An 18,586-nucleotide genomic window follows, 5' to 3' on the forward strand; every position below is an offset into this window, starting at 1 on the left:
ATCAAAAGCCAGAAGATGAGCAAACACATGTCCAGGCCTGGAAGATGCCTCAAGGCTGGCTGGGGCAGAGTTGCTAATGCAAAACTGTGGTCAGATGTAGTACAATGAAATTTGAAAAGGTTCAGTGTTGGTTGAATTCTGTTAGGGTTTGGATATTAGGTTTAGGTTTGTGAATTAGCCCACTGATGATATTAACTGAGTGGTAACTGAACATGGGTAAGGTGTGGCTGGAGGAGGTGGTGCATTGGGGACATACCTTTGGGCTGTACATTTTGTATCTGGCAAGTGGAGTCTCTCTTCTCTGCTTCCTGATCGTTACGTGAGCCACTTTCCTCTGCCACACTCTTCTACCATGATGTTCTGCCTCACCTTGAGCCCCGAGGAACAGAACTGGCTTTCTGTGGACTGAGACCTCTGAAACCGTGAGCCCCTGAATAAACTTTGCCTCTTCTAAAATTGTTCTCATCAGATCTTTTAGTCACAGCAGCGAAAAAGCTGACTAAAACAGACCCAAACTGTACAAGGCCTACAGTTTCAGACTAACTGGTGGGGAAACAGTCAGGATTTTGATCATCAGAATTTCTTAGTCAAAATTAGTTTTAAGAAGATAGATTTGTAGGGCACATGAAGGATATACTAGAAGTGTAAGAACCCAAAGGCAGGAATTCTAGGGACAACGAGGCAGGTGCAACTTTCCATCCTAGGGATTCAGGAGGGTTGCATCATGTCAAGGAGAATTAAGAGGTGGCCCAAGATCACAGAAATATGAGTCGTGCTCTCCAGTATGTGCATTCCCAGGCTGCCTTGAGGCAGAGACAAGGAAGAGGGGCGGGGGATCTGACATTGCAAAGAGAAAGGTGGGATTCAGGGGAGCATTTTCTATTAGAAAATGTAGAAACCAGTTTTCAAAGAATTACAAAGGAATTGAGTAACAATGAAATAGCATAGTAAGCTGCTATAATAATGAAACAATGGAGTACGCCAGTCACTTGCTATGCAAATGCTTGATCTCCTGTCCAGCTGTCAACACATTCTGTCTAGTATCATTTTTGCTGTCACATTCACCCCTTTTTTGCTCCAGTGACAGTTTATTCCTTTTCTCTAGGGTCCCTGATGTTATAAACGGTCCTGAGATAGGGAGTCCATGGCCCTGTGCGTCTAAGTGACATGCATTTGGTCTTTCTTTCCTTTCTTGTCTCTCATAATGATTTTTGTTGATTTTCAGAAAGGTAGGAGTTGGCACTTGGGAAGACTCTGTTATGATAATCTCTAGTAAACACAACACAACTGGCAAAATGTTTACACCTCCCCATTTGTAAACTAAAATGATGAGCTGCATTCTGAGTGACTTGAAAATAATTGGCTCCAATAAACATAATAAAATCTCTATTGTTCTTTTAGTATGCAAATGCCACTTGTTAATTGGCTTGAAATTTAGGGGATTGCCCTTGGACAGGGTTTGTGATTTTTAAAAAATGCTGATCTTAGAAATCTTTCTTTGTTTCTATTATGTACAGCTTGTCATATTGGTACCGGTTATATGCTTTGTGTTTTATTCCTGATTAGGGCATCATTGCAGAGTATAACAAAATCAATGACATCAAGGAAGACGATGACACAGAAAAGTTTAAAGAGGCCATCGTGAAATTCCATAGGCTGTTTGGCATGCCTGAAGAGGAGAAGCTTGTCAACTATTACTCTTGCAGCTACTGGAAGGGGAAGGTCCCCCGGCAGGGTTGGATGTACCTCAGTATTAACCACCTGTGCTTCTACTCTTTCCTTATGGGGAAGGAAGGTGAGTGGTCTAGAATTTCAGAGGGAATCTTTGGAAAGTCTACTAAGGCTTTCGGTGTACTCATAAACCAAATCAAAATATCAAAAATCCAGAGCTATAACCGAGTCAACACTTCCTTTTTTGAATATTTAACAAGTGAATCCATTTATTTTCAATTCAGTATTAAAGAAATTTTGTCATTAAGTAATAAAGGTTCACAAAAGGCATAATTAATTTAATAAACATGGATGAAAATCCATGATAATTCTGATCTCAGAATTTAAGTGGCCCCAATTTGACTCTTAAAACCAACAAACAAGGCAGTCAGGAACTCAGAGGAGTTCAGGGGTTGAGAGATTGCAGTCAGTACCTTGGAAGGATTTCCTGGAGCCCGGTGTTGACCCAGCCTTGTTCCCTGTGCTCAGCCAAGCTGGTAATCCGGTGGGTGGACATTACTCAGCTTGAGAAGAACGCCACGCTGCTCTTGCCCGACGGGATCAAAGTGAGCACACGCTCCAGCGAACATTTCTTCTCCGTGTTCCTCAATATCAACGAGACGTTCAAGCTGATGGAGCAGCTTGCCAACATAGCTATGAGGCAACTCTTAGACAACGAAGGCTTTGAGCAAGATCGATCCCTGCCCAAACTGAAGAAGAAATCTCCCAAAAAGGTGTCTGCCCTGAAACGGTAGGTGGCAAGGGACTTTGAGTCTCTCTGTCCGCAGGACCGAGAAACCCATACATTTATTAACTTGAACCTTCTGTGAACAGCTTCCAGGGTTAGAACACTTTTCTGGGTGTGGAAACAATACTGAGAAAGACTTCCACTTTAGAAAGAGATGACTGTGCCCAGCTCCCACACAATGTAATGGGAACTCTTTGGGTCCTATGGACAGAGGGGCCTAGGCTCACACACACAGGGGGTGGTTAGCTCTGCCCAGATGGCTTTTGTTTTAGTCTGCTTTGTGGTCACTGTGACCAAAAGACCTAACAACAATATTAGAGGAAGAAAAAAGTTTATTTTGGCTCATAGTCTCAGAGGTCTCAGGCCACAGATGGCCAACTCCATTGCTCTGGGCCAAAGATGAAGCAGAACATGGTGGCAGAAGGGCGTGGTGGAGGAAGGCAGCTCAGGACGTGGTAAGCAGGAAGCAGAGGGAGTTCTTCTCACCAGGGACAAAATATAAATCCCAAAGTCATGTTCCCAGGGACCCACCTCCAACACCCAATTAATCCATATGAGTGGATTAATCCACTAATTAAGCTACAGATAATTTCACCTCTGAACATTTGCTTTTGGGGGACATCTCTTTTCCAAACCATAGCAGCTCTGAAAAATGGTAGCAGAAGTTCCCCAGGCCAGGAGTAGGATGGAAATTTCAGACAGAGGAAGGGACATGGTGTGCAGAGAAAAGCACAGAAGGAAGTAATTCAGTCACATGGCTAGGAGTGGACAGGCAGGGGGTGAGGAGAGGCTACAGAAAAGCCTGGAAGGCTGGATGTGGGGTTAAACTAGGGAGAGGGGGAAGGAGACGCTGATGCCTTCCAAAGTGGGACTGTCTGCCTGGAATTGCCCTTCCCTGAGACGGGGAATGACAGAAGGAAGAGTAGGCCCTGGGGACAGGGTAGCTGAGCTTGATGACATTGAGTAGAGTTGCCTTCAGGAAATGCACTAGGAGATCAGTCCAGTAAGATAGGCAGGAGGCAGGAGGATGGCAGGTTTGAGGCCAGCCTCAACAACTTAGTGAAACCCTGTCTCAGAAAATAAAAGGGGTTGGGGATGTGGTTCGGTGGTAGAATGTCCCTGGCTTTAATCCCTAGCACTGCAAAATTGGACATCATTGGTGGAAGTTGGAGTCTGCAAGGAGGTTGTTATTATGAAGATGTCCTTGGTGATTTGAGATGTGTTGACACAGTGGTAGAGGGCAGATGTCACCACCAGCAGTGAGCTGGGCAGCAGGTGAACGGCAGGGAAAGGCAACTGGGCAAATATAGACTGCTTTGTCAAGAAATTCAGTTATGAAGAGATGGGTCTTGCTTATTTATTTATTTGAATGGAAAAGAGTTGAACATTAGGATTGAAGGAAGGAGGCAGATGGGAAGGCTGCTGGTGAGGGTAGGTCGGGGGACAGGAGGGAGATAGGGATAAGGCTGTAAGAATATGAGTCATGTAAAAAGTGGCATCTTGTAGAGTGTGGAAGTTGTGCTTATGTGTGTCGTGTCCTCTTCTTTTAAAACAGGAAGAAAGAGTAAGAGTTGGTGAGGGTGGAGGTCATCCTGGGGACAGAAGGGAGGGAACTGAAGGAAGCTCTGCACCCAGTCAGTCCCTCTTTGCTCTGTGAAGCTGGAAATAGGCTGGCGGGGAGGAGGAGGGTAGACACGAGGGGAAAGGTTTAAACAAATGACATGATGGACAGGAAAAGGCGCTCGTTAGGGAGTAGCCAAGAGAGGACCCAGCCGAGGTTGGAAGCCATAGTTGCCCAAGAGCTGGGTTGTGCCCTGGTCTCTTCATGTAGTTCTGTTGTTCAATTAGGATAAAGAGCAACACCCAGCAGATATGAGGCGTGGGGCTGTTTGCATTCTCTTTAAGTCTTTTCTTAAAAGACAAAGTCCCCCAAAGTGCTCCAGGTATGAGTAATTCTAACAGCCTCTTTCGAAATTATTGCATTCTTTAGACAGAATGAATTTTTTATTCAGGCTTTGTTTTCCCAAGGTTCTTTGACATTTACAGATATTGATTGTCAAATGGCTTTGCAAGGGACCTAAATATAGTAAAATAACTTTATTGTGCTTTGGGGTCCTTAAGTTAGAATTAACACCAACGTAAAGCTGAAGAGCGGAGTGACAACAGGGGATAGGTAGGTCAAGGAGGGGACGGGTAGGCTGAGGGAGCGTCCACTGCAGTGTTGTTTAGAAGGTATTGAAACCTCTTTCTTGTCTCAGGTGAATTATAATTAACTGTTGCTTCCCAGTGATCTTGATGCCAGGGCCAAGAGTGAGAGATACCGGGCCCTATTCCGGCTGCCCAAAGATGAAAAATTAGATGGCCACACAGACTGCACCCTCTGGACTCCGTTTAACAAAATGCACATTTTGGGCCAAATGTTTGTCTCCACAAATTACATCTGCTTCACCAGCAAGGAGGAAAACCTATGCAGCCTCATAATCCCACTCCGAGAGGTAAGTTTCAGCAAGAAAGGATGCATTAGGATGTTCGTTTATAATGTGCTTCTCTGGGTAAACCAGGAGTTGTTTTTTGGTTTGCTTTTCAATTTGTTTGTTGTTGTTTTGCATTTTTTTAAATCAGTAGTTGGTTGGTCTTTAACGTTGTGAATCTTCTTAATTCACTGGTGGCATTTGCCACCCTTTCAGTTGTCCCAGTTGGAAGTGTCTCTAGGACCTGTGAGATCTCATCTTCCAAAAATAATAAGGGTTTTGTCATCATTCAAAAATGGAGAGGCCTACAGATCAAGGGATGACTGCTACTGGAAAGACTGCTTGTTGTATTCACAGATCCCAAGAGGAAAGGCCACGCCATTCAGGGCCACATAGGAGGGACCAGATGGGTCAAGAGGCAGAAGGAATAAGGGAACTCATGGGCAAGAGCCTTTATTGTGTTTTGTGAGGGGGAAAACCAGCTGGACAGACTTAGGATTGTGTAGTCTGCACAGTTTTGTGGGCTCCGAGGCATAGTGGTTGTCAGGAGTTGTCTAATTCCTGGCCCTAGGGTGAGTTGGGCAGGACAATAGTGGCCCTGACTATAAGCACTAGAAAAAAAGGAGGTGGTTGGGGTGTGGGCTCTGGATGGTTTGCTTGCTTGAAAAAAACAATTTTCTAGCAATTGGCCAGCGCTGAGTGAGGGTGATCTCTCAGGTGTCAGAAAGACCCAAAGATATCAAGGCATCAGACACAAAAACAAGAAAATACAGTTCTGAATAGCCTGGCTTGTGGCCATGGGCAGCCTGGTCAAAAGGAGCAAGTGGGTGGGTGGGTTAGAAGGCCAAGTGTTTGTTCCCACCTGATCTACCAGGAGCCTGCATTAGAACTACCAGGCTGCTGGTTAGCCGCAGATTCCCCAGTCCACCCCAGATCCACTGACTCTGAATCTCTACAGATTTTGCAATCTGTATTTCAAGAAATTTCCAGGCCAGTTCTCATGTCCAGGAAAGTCCAAAAGATATTATACTTGCTCTGGTTTGGAGCTGGATTTCATCCTGCCTGGGATAGGAGGTTAGTCCCATAGTCATCTGGAGGGTTGGCTGTGAGGTTTGAGTTGAGAAGGACTTCTAGTTATATGTCAGGGGTTGGGAAACACAGGAGCTGGCAGCCCTCAAGTTTCTGGCAACTTCCAACCTAACCTGATCCTCTCCTGGAAGATAAGGTAATCAAAAGTTTTGAACATTTAATGGAGATTGCCTCCTTGTCAAGATTTCCCATAATAGGCCAGGTGTGGTAGCACATGCCTATAATCCCAGTGGCTCAGTTCAAAGCTAGCCTCAGCAAATTAGGGGGGCCCTAAAGCAACTTAGCAAGATCCTGTCTCAAAATAAAGAATAGAAAAGGTTGGGGATGTGGCTCAGGGGTTAATTTCTGGTACAAAACAACAACAACAACAACAAAAAACAAGAGTGAAAGAAAAGCTTCCCTATAGTGAAGGATTAAAGTTTCTCTATCTTGTATATCTTTTAAAAATTAAGTAAGCAAATGCCCCTAGAGTTATTTTTTCCTTTCTTTTTTATTTTAAGAGTAATGTATTGTTATCACAGAAATTTTTCAAAAGTACAAACAAATAAAAAGAAAACAAAATTTACCCCTAGTTTCACCATTTAAAGACAATCACCTTAACTAACTGTGCACAGTACACAGCTTTCTAGGCTTTTTCTATGCATTGCTGTGTGCATGCCTTATAACTCAGATCTAAAACATGTTATATGGAATTTTTACTTTTATTTATGACCTTTAACAGTAAATATATCTCAAACCATTTCCTAAAAATTAAATATTCTTCTATGATGTAATTTTTAATGACTGCATATATACATTATTGATATATTCTTTTACCTAAATTAATATGTAAACTTTTCTTAAGTTACAAGTTACAAATTCCTAGAAGCTAAACAGATCAAAAAGAATGCAGCTGGGCGTGGTGGCACATGCCTGTAATCCCAGCAGCTCAGGAGGCTGAGACAGGAGGATCAGGATCATGAGTTCAAAGCCTGCCTCAGCAAAAGCGAGGTGCTAAGCCACTCAGTAAGAACCTGTCTCTAGATAAAATACAAAATAGGGCTAGGGATGTGGCTCAGTGCTTGAGTGCCGCTTAGTTAAATCTCTGGTACTCCACCCCCCTAAAAAAAAGAATGCAAAATGTTAAACAATTGAAAAATTTGGTTCTTCTTATTCTGGGTCAGCAAAACTAGTGTTGAACACATTCTGAGGCCAGGATAAGTTACTGGAGTGGAGAGATCAGTTGTCCTTACATGGGGTTGTGAACATAGCTTCATAATTTTTCTAGCAAATTTAACCTCTTTCATGGTCTCCACCGTAGCCCATTAGTAGGCATAACTTTGTTCATCTCATTCTGTGTGTAAGTTTCTTTACCCAGTGTTACTGAGTGTATCAAAACCGACCAACCTGGAATGGCTAGGACGTCCACTCCAGGATTAAGAATGTACTGCAGATGGGTCATTTGAGACTCTGAGCGTGTTACCACTCTGTTTATCCAGAGGTGCAAAGAGGTCCTGAAGCCTGTATCCAGACATCTGCCTTGCTTCTGATCAGCGCCCCTGGGTATTGGGTCCAGCCAGCTCTGTTTGTACTGGAGTGAGATTTAGAACACAATAGTAGAGCCCTGGAGGATTGAGAGACCTCTTGCTGCTGTTCTCCACCTCTCTTTGGCTTGCTGGTTTTCCCTAGTAGGGCAGAGATCATTCAGTCACAATTCAGGGTATATCAGAGCAAAGACAGTCTGCAGAGGTGGGGTTTAGACCTGAAGCATGAAGTGGTTGGAAGGTGTAGTTTTAAAGAAATTCGCCTGGTAGGATCTCAGTGCTTCCCTTTGACCCAATGAATCGCTGAGGGATGTTAATGGTGGATCCCCAAACCTCAACTAATGGAGGAGGCAAAGGCCTTAATGTAAGTTTTATTACCTGTGGGGAATGATAACGTTAGAAAAGCAGTGGGTGTTTGAGTAGAGTGTTCTCACAGGAGCAGGTACCCTTTGGGGCCCAGTTGTGCTGAGGGAGCAGCAGGAACCTCTGTGGAATGTGACACCCCCTTGGGCTGCAGACTTCTACACATGGAATTCAGTTAGGCCATACTGACAGAGGGTGAAGATTTATGCAGAATCATGTGGCTGTGGATTTCTGAATTAATTGTTGGGGTAGTGGAAGCAGGAGGCTACAGGAATCTGATGAGGCTCCTCCTTATCGTCACTTAGAGAGTCCAGATGAAGTGTCTCCCCAACACAAATTGCCTCATAAATGTTCATCAGGAGCCACCAAGACTTGATTGAGTTCCAGTCTGTTTTATAAGCCCAGTTGGTAATGAAAATGTCTCATTATAGTGTAGAAAATGCTGAGGCAGCTGGCTTCCTTTACTCGGTGGGGCAAAGCTCATGGAATAGATTTTACTAGAACTCATTTGTCAATGAAAAATGTCTCATAACCCACGTGAGCATTCCCGTGTTTCATGTAGGAGTTTCCTGTTTCCGTGGTCATGATTCTGGTAAATGAGAAGAAGCTTTCCATTTGACTTTATCAAAAGCCATGTCCCTGTCTGAGACACAAAATTTGAACCTTTAATCCTTTGGCCTCTGCCATTTAGTTCTAGACGCCTGATGACCCAAAGAACCAGCAGAAGTTTTAAAACAAACATTTTTCAAGTGTTGAGGGAAAATCCTTTTCATAAGAAAAAAGGGTTCTTTTCTCCGTTTTTCTACAGTTTTTCGTATTAGAACAAAACACAACAAAAAATTCTGCAGGTACAACTTGGATTCCTTTAAAACAGATATTTATATTTATACATGATATATAACTATGTTGATATATCACATGCATGTTATCTAATATATATATCACAGACAATGCACAGCACTTGAGGCCATGGAACTTTTTAAGGTACTTTAATATATTTCCTAGGCTAGAGCAGAAGAAAGGGTTTTTAAAGTACTGTTTGGAAAAGATATATTTCATATGAAAATACCAATATGCAGATTAAAGTTAACTCTGTCTAGACTGCCTTCAGATAGAAAAGATGAGGGGAGAAGAGACCTAGCTGTAGGTACATAATCAGAGCTCTTATAAATAAACCATTTAGAGCTCACCTTGAAGTTTTTCCTAATGTGCTAAAGAAATAGTTTTATTGCATTTATCCTTGCTTCCAGTTTTATGTAAATCCTACTAAAAACCACCAATATATGTCTTCAGTTCAAAGCTAAAACAGTTGTTTCTCTTTCCTTATTTTCTTCCGCTGTGGGTGACTTCAGTGGTCACACACATGTGTGCACATAGACTCATGCACACACACACACACACACACACACACAGAATCTGCTAGTGCAAACAGCATTGCAGTTAAGCTGTTTATATCATGCCTGTCTAGGAATAGATCCTTGAAAATTGGATGCAAAGCCACAGATCAGTGATCCATTTATTGAAAGATTGATGGGGTCTTGAAAACCTCCCTAACATTAAGCTTGATACAAGGAACCAGTACCAGTTTTTTTCCATGTCCTCTGAGTAGTGTGACAGCTAAGAGTCCTAGCTCTCATGACTCCCTGAGATTTTAATGAAATTCATTTACAGCCAAGTGACCCATCTTGGCACTAGTGACATTTAGGGCCAGACTTCGTGTTGGGCACTGCCCTGTGTACTGCTGGACGTTCAGCAGCTTCCGTAGCCTCTACCTACTAGAATGGTTGTCACCTTCCCATTTACAACAACCAAAAATGCCTTCAGATATTGCCTGATGTCTCCAGGGTGTGTGGGAAAGAGTAGAATCATTCCCAGTTTAGAACCACTGATTTTGAAAGATCAGCAAGATTATTCTAGTTTCTGCTCTAAATTCCAGTTAGATTTGCCTGAGCTATTTTATTTTATTGGAAAAGAGACAAAGAATCTCAGTTTGCTCCAGAAAATATGGGTGGTTTCCATAGAGTGGTGAGAGGGCTGTGTTCCTCTTGTAGCACTACTTGTGGGCTGCTGTGGGGTGATTCCTGGAAAGTAGTGCTCTGTGCTTCGTGTTTCTTTTTAGGTGACCATTGTGGAGAAGGCCGACAGCTCTAGTGTGCTCCCGAGTCCTCTGTCCATCAGCACCAGGAACAGGATGACCTTCCTATTTGCCAATTTGAAAGATAGAGACTTTCTAGTGCAAAGAATCTCAGATTTCCTGCAGCAGACGACTTCCAAAATATACTTGGACAAAGAGTTTGCCGGAAGCTACAACAGTTCAGACGATGAGGTCTGTAGAAAATACCTGCAGGTGTTGGGGTTTGCCCTATTCCTGTGCCCAAGAGTGTTCGCTTCCTATTTTTTCAGTTCTGCAATCTCTGTAGCTATTCTAAGATAAGCCACCTGCTTATCTCAGGCAGTATCTCAGCAGGCTCTTGGGTAAACTCAAGAAGTTTGGTTTAAACCTCTTTTTCTACAGTTGCTGGTATTATTAAGTGATTTATCTGTTACATAGCAAGTGACTCTTGCCCACAGAGTGACATGGTTTGGAATGGTACAGAAGTCAGTAAATAAAGTCTCATGTCTGCAATTCAGCATCATCATGATGATTTTATTACAATAAAATGCAAATTGCATCGTCCCTATTGAATTAGGCCTTGGACCCACATCCAGGAAAATAGAGCACTGAGAAGACATGGGACTAGGTAAATTACTGAGCAAGGTACTGCTTGTTAAAACAAGTTTTAAACATGGTAAAGTCACATGTAAAACCCTGTCCTTGCCTACCCAGTTTACTTATGTTGGTTTTTTGTGTATGTGTGAGTACATGCGCATGCCTGTGTGCTACTGGGAATGGATGGCAGGGATGCTCTACCACTGAGCTACGTCCCCGGCCCTTTTTATTTTATTTTTGAGATAGTGTCTCACCAAGTTGCCTGGGTTGGCCTTGAACTTGTGATCCTCTTGCCTCAGCCCTCTGTATTGTTGGGAGTAGAGCACATGCATCATCATATATGCAAATCAGAGAGACAAATAGCCAGCCTCTGTTACCAAAAATGCATTTAAAATACAAAGGAAGGGGCTGAGGCTGTCGCTCAGTGGTTGAGTGCTTGTCTAGCACATAGGAGGCACTGGGTTCCATCCTCAGCACCACATACAAATAAACACAATACCTTCATTCTATTTATTTATTTATTTGTTTATCTACAACTAAAATAAAAAAAATATTTTAAAAAATACAAAGGAAACCAATTTTGAGCATTGAAATGCTGCAGCCTATGACCCCAGCCACTGTCTGATCCCTGACAAGATGTTAACTTGCTGCCTTTCTCCCGGTCCTTCCTGTAGCAAGAAACATCAGGAAAACATGGTGGAGTCACTGATAGCTACTCAGAGGACCCGGCGGACATAGGTTCTGTGCCCAAATCCCTCCAATGTCTTGTTCTGCTCCTCATGAACAGGTGTATTCTCGGCCCAGCAGCCTCGTTTCCTCCAGCCCCCAGAGAAGCACCAGCTCCGATGTGGACGGAGAGCGCCAGTTCAACCTGAATGGCAACAGCGTCCCCACAGCCACACAGACCCTGATGACCATGTACCGGCGGCGGTCTCCTGAGGAATTCAACCCCAAATTGGTGGGCACTCTTTGCTCTTCCTCAAAACTGTGGTAGAACATGACCATTAAAAATAGTTTTTAATGTAAATAAACTCATAAATGCCTGTGAAAATGGTGAAGCAGTTTTTATCTAAATATGCTGTTAGGTTTCAGAGCAGCTTTAAGGGAGGAGACAAGAATCATTTTAACTCTTTTTATTTTAACTATTGTGCAAATCAGCCAACAAATAAGTACACGCTTTCTCAGCACACATTTTAAAAACATGAATTCACTTTCACTTGGAGGAATAGAAATAAAACTAAAAATATGATTGGCATCCTACTGACCCATCTTGGGGAAGTGGGATTCTGACTGGGTCAGAGAGCTTTGAGGCAGAACTGCCATCTGTGATGGATGTGTGGAATTGGGGGAGGATTCCAGAAAAATCTTGAGTTCTTTGTTCCCACGTGCTCTGCCCAGAACTTGACCACCCCGCTCAACAGGGAAACTGTTCTGACCTTCCATCTCGACTCTCCTTACCAGCCTCGCAGTACTTTGGGGATGTAATAACATTCCTTGTGTCTTTCAGGCCAAAGAGTTCTTGAAAGAGCAAGCCTGGAAGATTCACTTTGCTGAGTATGGGCAGGGGATCTGCATGTACCGCACAGAAAAAACCCGGGAGCTGGTGTTGAAGGGCATCCCCGAGAGCATGCGGGGCGAGCTGTGGCTGCTGCTCTCAGGTACGACCTGGGCAGGGGCTGGAGCATCGGCATCTGAGTCCAGGGCACCCGGGCTTCCCCTCCACCTTCCATCCTGCACCAGGGGTTCTCTCAAATAGGCAAACCTCCAATTCAGAACTAAAGCTCATTTCCCCACCAGAATCTGTGAATTCTGTCAAAATCTTTTACTCTTCATCAAAATCCAGGACCCAAGGTAAGCAGCCCAGATAGATGCTGGTGCCACTGTCCCCTGAGTCCTCAGTCTCTTCCATTTCTTCAGTGAGACTTTGTAGAAAAAAGACAGCCTGATGTGCCAGAGTGCAGCATTTTGTGATTCAGGGGGATCTCCTCTCTCCTGGCTGTATTGACTTCACGGAGAATGTTTGAAAGTACCTCTTTTGAGAGCCCTCACTGGGCTGGAAAATAGAGAAAGAGTGGAGGGATGAGAAAGCCCCATTCTTTTTTGGGGTGGGATACCAGAATTGATCCTGAGGTGCCTACCGACTGAGCCACATCCCCAGCCCTTTTTTATATTTTATTTAGAGACAAGGTCTCACTGAGTTGCTTAGGGTCTTGCTAAGTTGCTAAGGCTGGTGTTGAACTGGCCAATCTCCTGCCTCAGCCTCCCAAGCTCCTGGGATTATAGACGTGTGCCACCACACCTGGTGAAAACCCCATTCTTGATTTTTGCCTCCTCCTGAGGTCTTTGGTTGTCACTGAGGCCATGAAGGTGGCTTCCTATATATGCCTTGGATAGTATTTCTCCTTGTCTTCAGGGCATATACTCCCAGGCCCCCACTGGCTGCCTGAAACCACAGGTAGTATCAAACCCTGTCTACCATGTATTTTCCTACAAACACATACCTACGATAAGTTTAACTTACAAATTAGGCACAGTAAGAGACTAAAAACAATAACTAATAATGAAATAGAACAGAGTATAACAATATTGTATAATAAAAGTTATTTAAATCTTAGGAATTATTTATTTCTGGAATTTTCCATTTTAGTATTTTAATCTTTCAGGCTAACCTGCCACTACTTCTTGTCATCCTGAGCATCCAGAGTATCCCAGGGATCTTTTCTATCTCAAACACCAGGGCATGCCTTCAAATTCCACAAACCTTTACTTTATCATAGAAATCAGTTGCTCTTATCTGATTTGAGGCCTTAAAAGTAGTCATTCTAAATAAGCTATGTGAATCATTTTATCTGAACCTGAGGTGTTTTGACCATTATTAAACCCTTTAATTTAGAAAATGACATTAAAGTGAAAAGAATCGTTTTCAGACTTACAGGAAAGCCTTGAAATTTTTACAAGTATTTCTAGAAGTGCATATAAGTGGTAAAATGTCCCACAGTGAGATCTAGAAATGTCTGGGCAGTAAGGCAACAGAATCCTGAAAAAATCATTGATTTTGTCTATTTCGTGTGAAATGGGTTTGTTCTTCCCTTGTTGTTTTCATTTTCCTTAAGTAGACCAGCTGCAGCCCTCCCCCCTTATTACTTAAAAGCCCTAATTTGAGTCAACTCACCTCTAATTACAAATGAAGCCAAGAGCCTCACTACACAGTCTCCTCTTGTCTTCCTTGTGTTGGGTGAACTGATCACTCACAGAGTAAATGAAAAAGTCCATTTTTATCCTCCCTATTCAAATTAGAAGTTATTTTCAGCCACATATCAGATGAAAGTGAACAAGCCCCAGGAATCCTACACAGCCCTGTTGCAGAGATAGAGTCAGGGTGGGTTATATACAGTGTCTCCTTTAACAGTGAGGACAGTGTGTGACCAGAGAGTGACATGTTTACATATTGCTCATGTTCCCATCCATCCAGTGTGGGGTTCACATGGAACCCAGCTTCTAGTAGGTGAGCCCACCTTGAGACCCAGCTCCCTCCCATGACCCTGAAGGCTACTACACCAGGACTTGGACTCAGTGCAGCACAGCCCCATGAGAACAGAGCAAAAGCCAAGGTTATTTACCGTCAGCCAGGCTCCCCTCCCAGGGCCTGTGTGAACGACAGATTGGCTCTCTTCGTGACCATCTGGGCGAGCCATTGGGTTGGGGACTCTATATTCTAAAGGGTGAACTGTGAATGTTTACCCTGTTTTTATATATGACTTATATTTTTGGTTTTTAATAAAAGCCTTATTGAGATACAACTCACAATTCAACGAAGTGTACAATTCAATGATTTTAAGATATTCACAGAATTGTGGTCAGCACGGTTAATTTTAGAACTCTGTCGTCAACCCCTCCTGCCACCCCATGTTTTCTCAGTCATTCTCCATTTCCCCCCAAGCTGTAGGCAGCCAGCTGTAGGCAACCACTAAACTCCTTTTTATTTCTATAGATTTATCTATTCGGGGCATTTTGTATAAATGGAATCCTGCAATAGTTCTTAGTGACTGACTTCTTTCTCTTGGCGTAATGCTTTCAAGGTTCACCTGTGTTGGAGCATGTATCAGTGTTTCATTGCTTCTCCAACCAAACGTTGCCCCCTCATACGGTTGTAATTCACTTTGTTCAGCCATTTGTCAGTTACTGAACATTGAGGTGGTTTGCACTTTTGTCTCCTGTGAATAATGTAAGTTTGGGGGTGGGATGTGTATTTTCATTTCTTTTGAGTATGTACCTGGAGTGGAATTTCTGGTTTGTCTGATCTGTTTTTAACCTTTTAAGGAACTGCCAGGCCATTTTCCAAATCAGCTGCACCTTTTCACAATCCCACCAGCAATGGATAAGGGTTCCAATTTTTCCACATCTTCACCAACACTTGCTCTTTTCTATTCTATTGCAGTCACCCTAGATGTTGAGTGATTTGTCACTGTGGTTTTGATGGCTAATGATGTTGAGCATGTCTTCATGTGCTTGGTGGCCATTTGTATATCTTCTTTGCAGAAAGATCTACTTAGATCTTTTGCCCACTTTTAATTAGGTTGTTTTTTATTAATTGAGTGCTAAGAGTTTTTAAGCACATTTTATAACACAAATCCATTATCAGATTTTCAAAATTTCCCATTCCTTTGGCTGACTTTTCACTGTCTAGATGGTGCCCTTTGAAACACAAAATTTCTAAGTTAGGTGAAGTTCAATTTATGGTTTTTTTTTCTTATATCACTCTGTTTTCATATGTTGAAGATTTACGCCAGCCCATATTTTCTACTAAGACTTACAGTTTTTGTGATTCATTCATTTTAATATTTATGTCATGTGAGGTAATGATCTAAATTCATTCTTTTCCATATGGGTAGCCAGTTTTCTCTTGGTCATTTGTTGGAAAACCTCTGCTTTTCCCTGATGAATTGGCTTAGAACCCTTGTCAAAAATTAATAGACCATTAAGGAGAGGGTTCATTTTTGGAGTCTCAGTTGGCCTATTGATGTGTCTATAGGCCAGAACCACATAGTCTTGATTTCTATAACTTTGTAATGTTTTAAAATCAAGAAGTGTGAGTCCTCCAATTTTGTTCTTTTTCAACATTGATTCGGTCATTTGGGGGGCCCTTAAATTTTTCTGCAAATTTCAGTATCAACTAGTTAATTTTTACCAAAAGGGCAGCTGGGAGTTTGGTAGGTATTGTGTTGAATCTGTGCATAGGTTTGGATAGTTTACCTATCTTAACAATATTAAGTCTTCTAAGCTATGGACATGGGGTATCTTTCCATTCACTTTGTCTTTGTTAATATCCTCCAGCAATCTTTTATAGCTTGCAAGGTACATTGTATTTATTCTGAATATTTATTTTCTCTTTGATCGTATTATAAATGCAATTGTTTACTCACTTTCATTTTAAGATTGGTTACTGCTAGCATATAGATATGCAATTCATTTTTTTTAGTATTGCTCTTATATCCTGGAGCCTCAATGAATTCATTTGTATGTTTTCTACAACAATTTTTATTTACATCTCCTGAGCATTAGTGATATTGAGCATCTTTTCACATATATGTTGGATATTTGTCTTCTTTGAAGAAGGTCTGTTCATTTCCTTTGCTCATTTTTAATTGGATTTTTGTTGTTGTTTACTGTTAGTTGAGTGAACTATTAGTTGTATTAGTTCCTTGTATCTTTTTATATTTTGGATATTTACTCCTTATCAGATATTTGATATGAAAAAGTTTTCTCCCATCCTGTGGATTGCCTTTGCTCTCTGCTGATCGTTTCCTTTGATGTGCAGAATTTCATATAATCTTACTTGTCTATTCTATTGCTTTTGGTGCTTGTGCCTTTGAGTCGTGATTGGTGTCATATCCAAAATAATTTCCCTGACCAATTTTGAGAAGCACTTCTCCTGTTTTCTTCTAGCAGCGTTATGGTTTCAGGTCTTCTTCTTTAAGTCTTTAGTCCATTTGTGCTGCTGGTTGTGGTATATGGTGTGAGGTAAGGGTCCAATTTCATTCTTCAGCATGATAAAAATCCATTTTCCCCAACAGCAATATAAATTTATATCTAGATTTAAATTTAGCTATTTGCATACAGAGTTTTTCTGTCTTCAAGAATCTTAATACAAACATCTTAAACTGGTGATTATATAGCCCAAGTCCCATCCCTCTCCTGCAGAACTCCCACAGGTAATAGGCTCATCACTACTAAGAACACCCTCACCACTGACTGCAACTTCAAAAATCCCTCCAAGTATACTACAGCCTTTCCTGCTCTTCCATATGCAAAGTCCTTTATAGCTAGCCCTTTAGCAAATAGTGTTCAAACTTAATTTGAGAGACATCTTTATTTTCAAGTAAAATTGTAATAAAACCCCCATGAAATAAAAGCAAAGCTTCTATCAGGTTATTACAGTGGTTAAAGTGGGTGGTGAGAGGAGGACTCAGCCTGGCTTACTCTGGTCACTGCCCGTCTTCTCTTAAGCAGCCACTTGAAATTGTGGAAGTTCCTTGGAGCACAGATTTATAGCCTGCAAACGTCTACCTGAAGGGGTTTTTATGCAGCCACCTTGCTCTGGGACTGAAAGAGGACATCAACCTTAGGCTATCCATGATAGAAATATACCACATTTTTCATCTGATTCATATTTTCACATGATTTCATCTTTTTTGCCAATTTTCTATGAGTGACAGAAAAATGAAGAGGTTTAGCTGACTAGACAACAATTACAACGATATAAATCATAAAGTATTAATTTACAGAGCAAGGCAGGGCTTCCGCTTTTTGGATATTGTATCTGTTATGTGTTCACCCAGGTGCTATCAACGAAAAAGCCACACATCCTGGGTACTATGAAGACCTAGTGGAGAAGTCCATGGGGAAGTACAACCTCGCCACGGAGGAGATTGAGAGGGACTTACATCGCTCTCTTCCGGAGCACCCAGCTTTCCAGAATGAAATGGGCATTGCTGCTCTGAGGAGGGTCTTAACAGCTTATGCATTTCGAAATCCCAATATAGGGTATTGCCAGGTAAGTGCACGGAGAGTTTATACAGAAGAAAATATTGCTCCAAGGCTCCTCAGTCTCAGTGCAGTTGGCAACCTAATCTCTTCCTGGGGGGGCTGTCCTGTGCTTTAGTGTTAATGACATGCCTGGCCCCTACCCACTCGATGCCAATAAAACCTCCCAGTTGTGACAGTCAAAATTGTCTCTTGACATTGCCAATGTCCCCCGAGGAGCAAAGTCACCCTGGGTCAAGGCCTACTACCAGAGACAGGAGCCAGACATGATGCCCTTTGTGGGTCAGCCAAGGTCTAGCTCACTCCTTGGGTCTACCCTCGGCATCCTAAACACACATCCCTTCCCTATATATTGCCACATGTTCCTCTTAAACTGTAACGTCCTTGGAAATTACAGCGTGTGTACGCTAGAGTTGTACTTGAATACACATTAAAATCAATTTGGTTTTACTCAGTATGACAAAAAGAGAAGGCAAAATGTTGCCCACACGCTAAAATCATTTCCTGTACTGGAACCTAAGTGACCACTTGGGAGGCTTCCAGATAATGTGACCTTAGATTGGAAGACTACATCATCATGGAGGCCTCCTGGACCACCCATTTTAGGGCTAAAGGAGGCTGAACTCCTGCTCTTACATCCATACATCTGTCTCCCTCCTACACACACACTCCCCCTCTCTCTCCATTTACCACATTATTTAACTTTTTAAAATAACATTAAATTTAAACATACCCCCAAATTGATTAATTACCCTTTATATCTTAGTGTTTTCTCTCTCATACCAGCATCTATGTCCTGGAAGGCTTGTCTAAGCAGTGTCACCATCCCCCTCCTTCAGTTCCTATACCAGAGCCTGTTACAGGGTGGAACCTGCAAAAACCAATTTTGACTGAATGACTGAGGAATTGACTATAACCACAGCCATGG

The 18,586-nt window shown here is 42.3% G+C and overlaps 1 protein-coding gene across 1 annotated transcript in view; it reads left to right on the forward strand.

Moving 5' to 3' along the window:
* Tbc1d9 (TBC1 domain family member 9) overlaps nt 1–18,586 on the forward strand; it is a 110,023-nt gene that overhangs the window by 65,711 nt on the left and 25,726 nt on the right. The window contains exons 4-10 of the mRNA XM_027926675.2: nt 1,567–1,795; nt 2,200–2,461; nt 4,746–4,953; nt 10,024–10,230; nt 11,402–11,572; nt 12,122–12,272; nt 17,454–17,668. Of these exons, the coding sequence (XP_027782476.2) occupies nt 1,567–1,795; nt 2,200–2,461; nt 4,746–4,953; nt 10,024–10,230; nt 11,402–11,572; nt 12,122–12,272; nt 17,454–17,668 (1,443 nt within the window). The remainder of the gene's footprint in view (nt 1–1,566; nt 1,796–2,199; nt 2,462–4,745; nt 4,954–10,023; nt 10,231–11,401; nt 11,573–12,121; nt 12,273–17,453; nt 17,669–18,586) is intronic.

This window comes from Marmota flaviventris, chromosome 7 (genome assembly GCF_047511675.1).
Source record: "Marmota flaviventris isolate mMarFla1 chromosome 7, mMarFla1.hap1, whole genome shotgun sequence".
In the NCBI taxonomy this organism is placed as follows: Eukaryota; Metazoa; Chordata; class Mammalia; order Rodentia; family Sciuridae; genus Marmota; species Marmota flaviventris.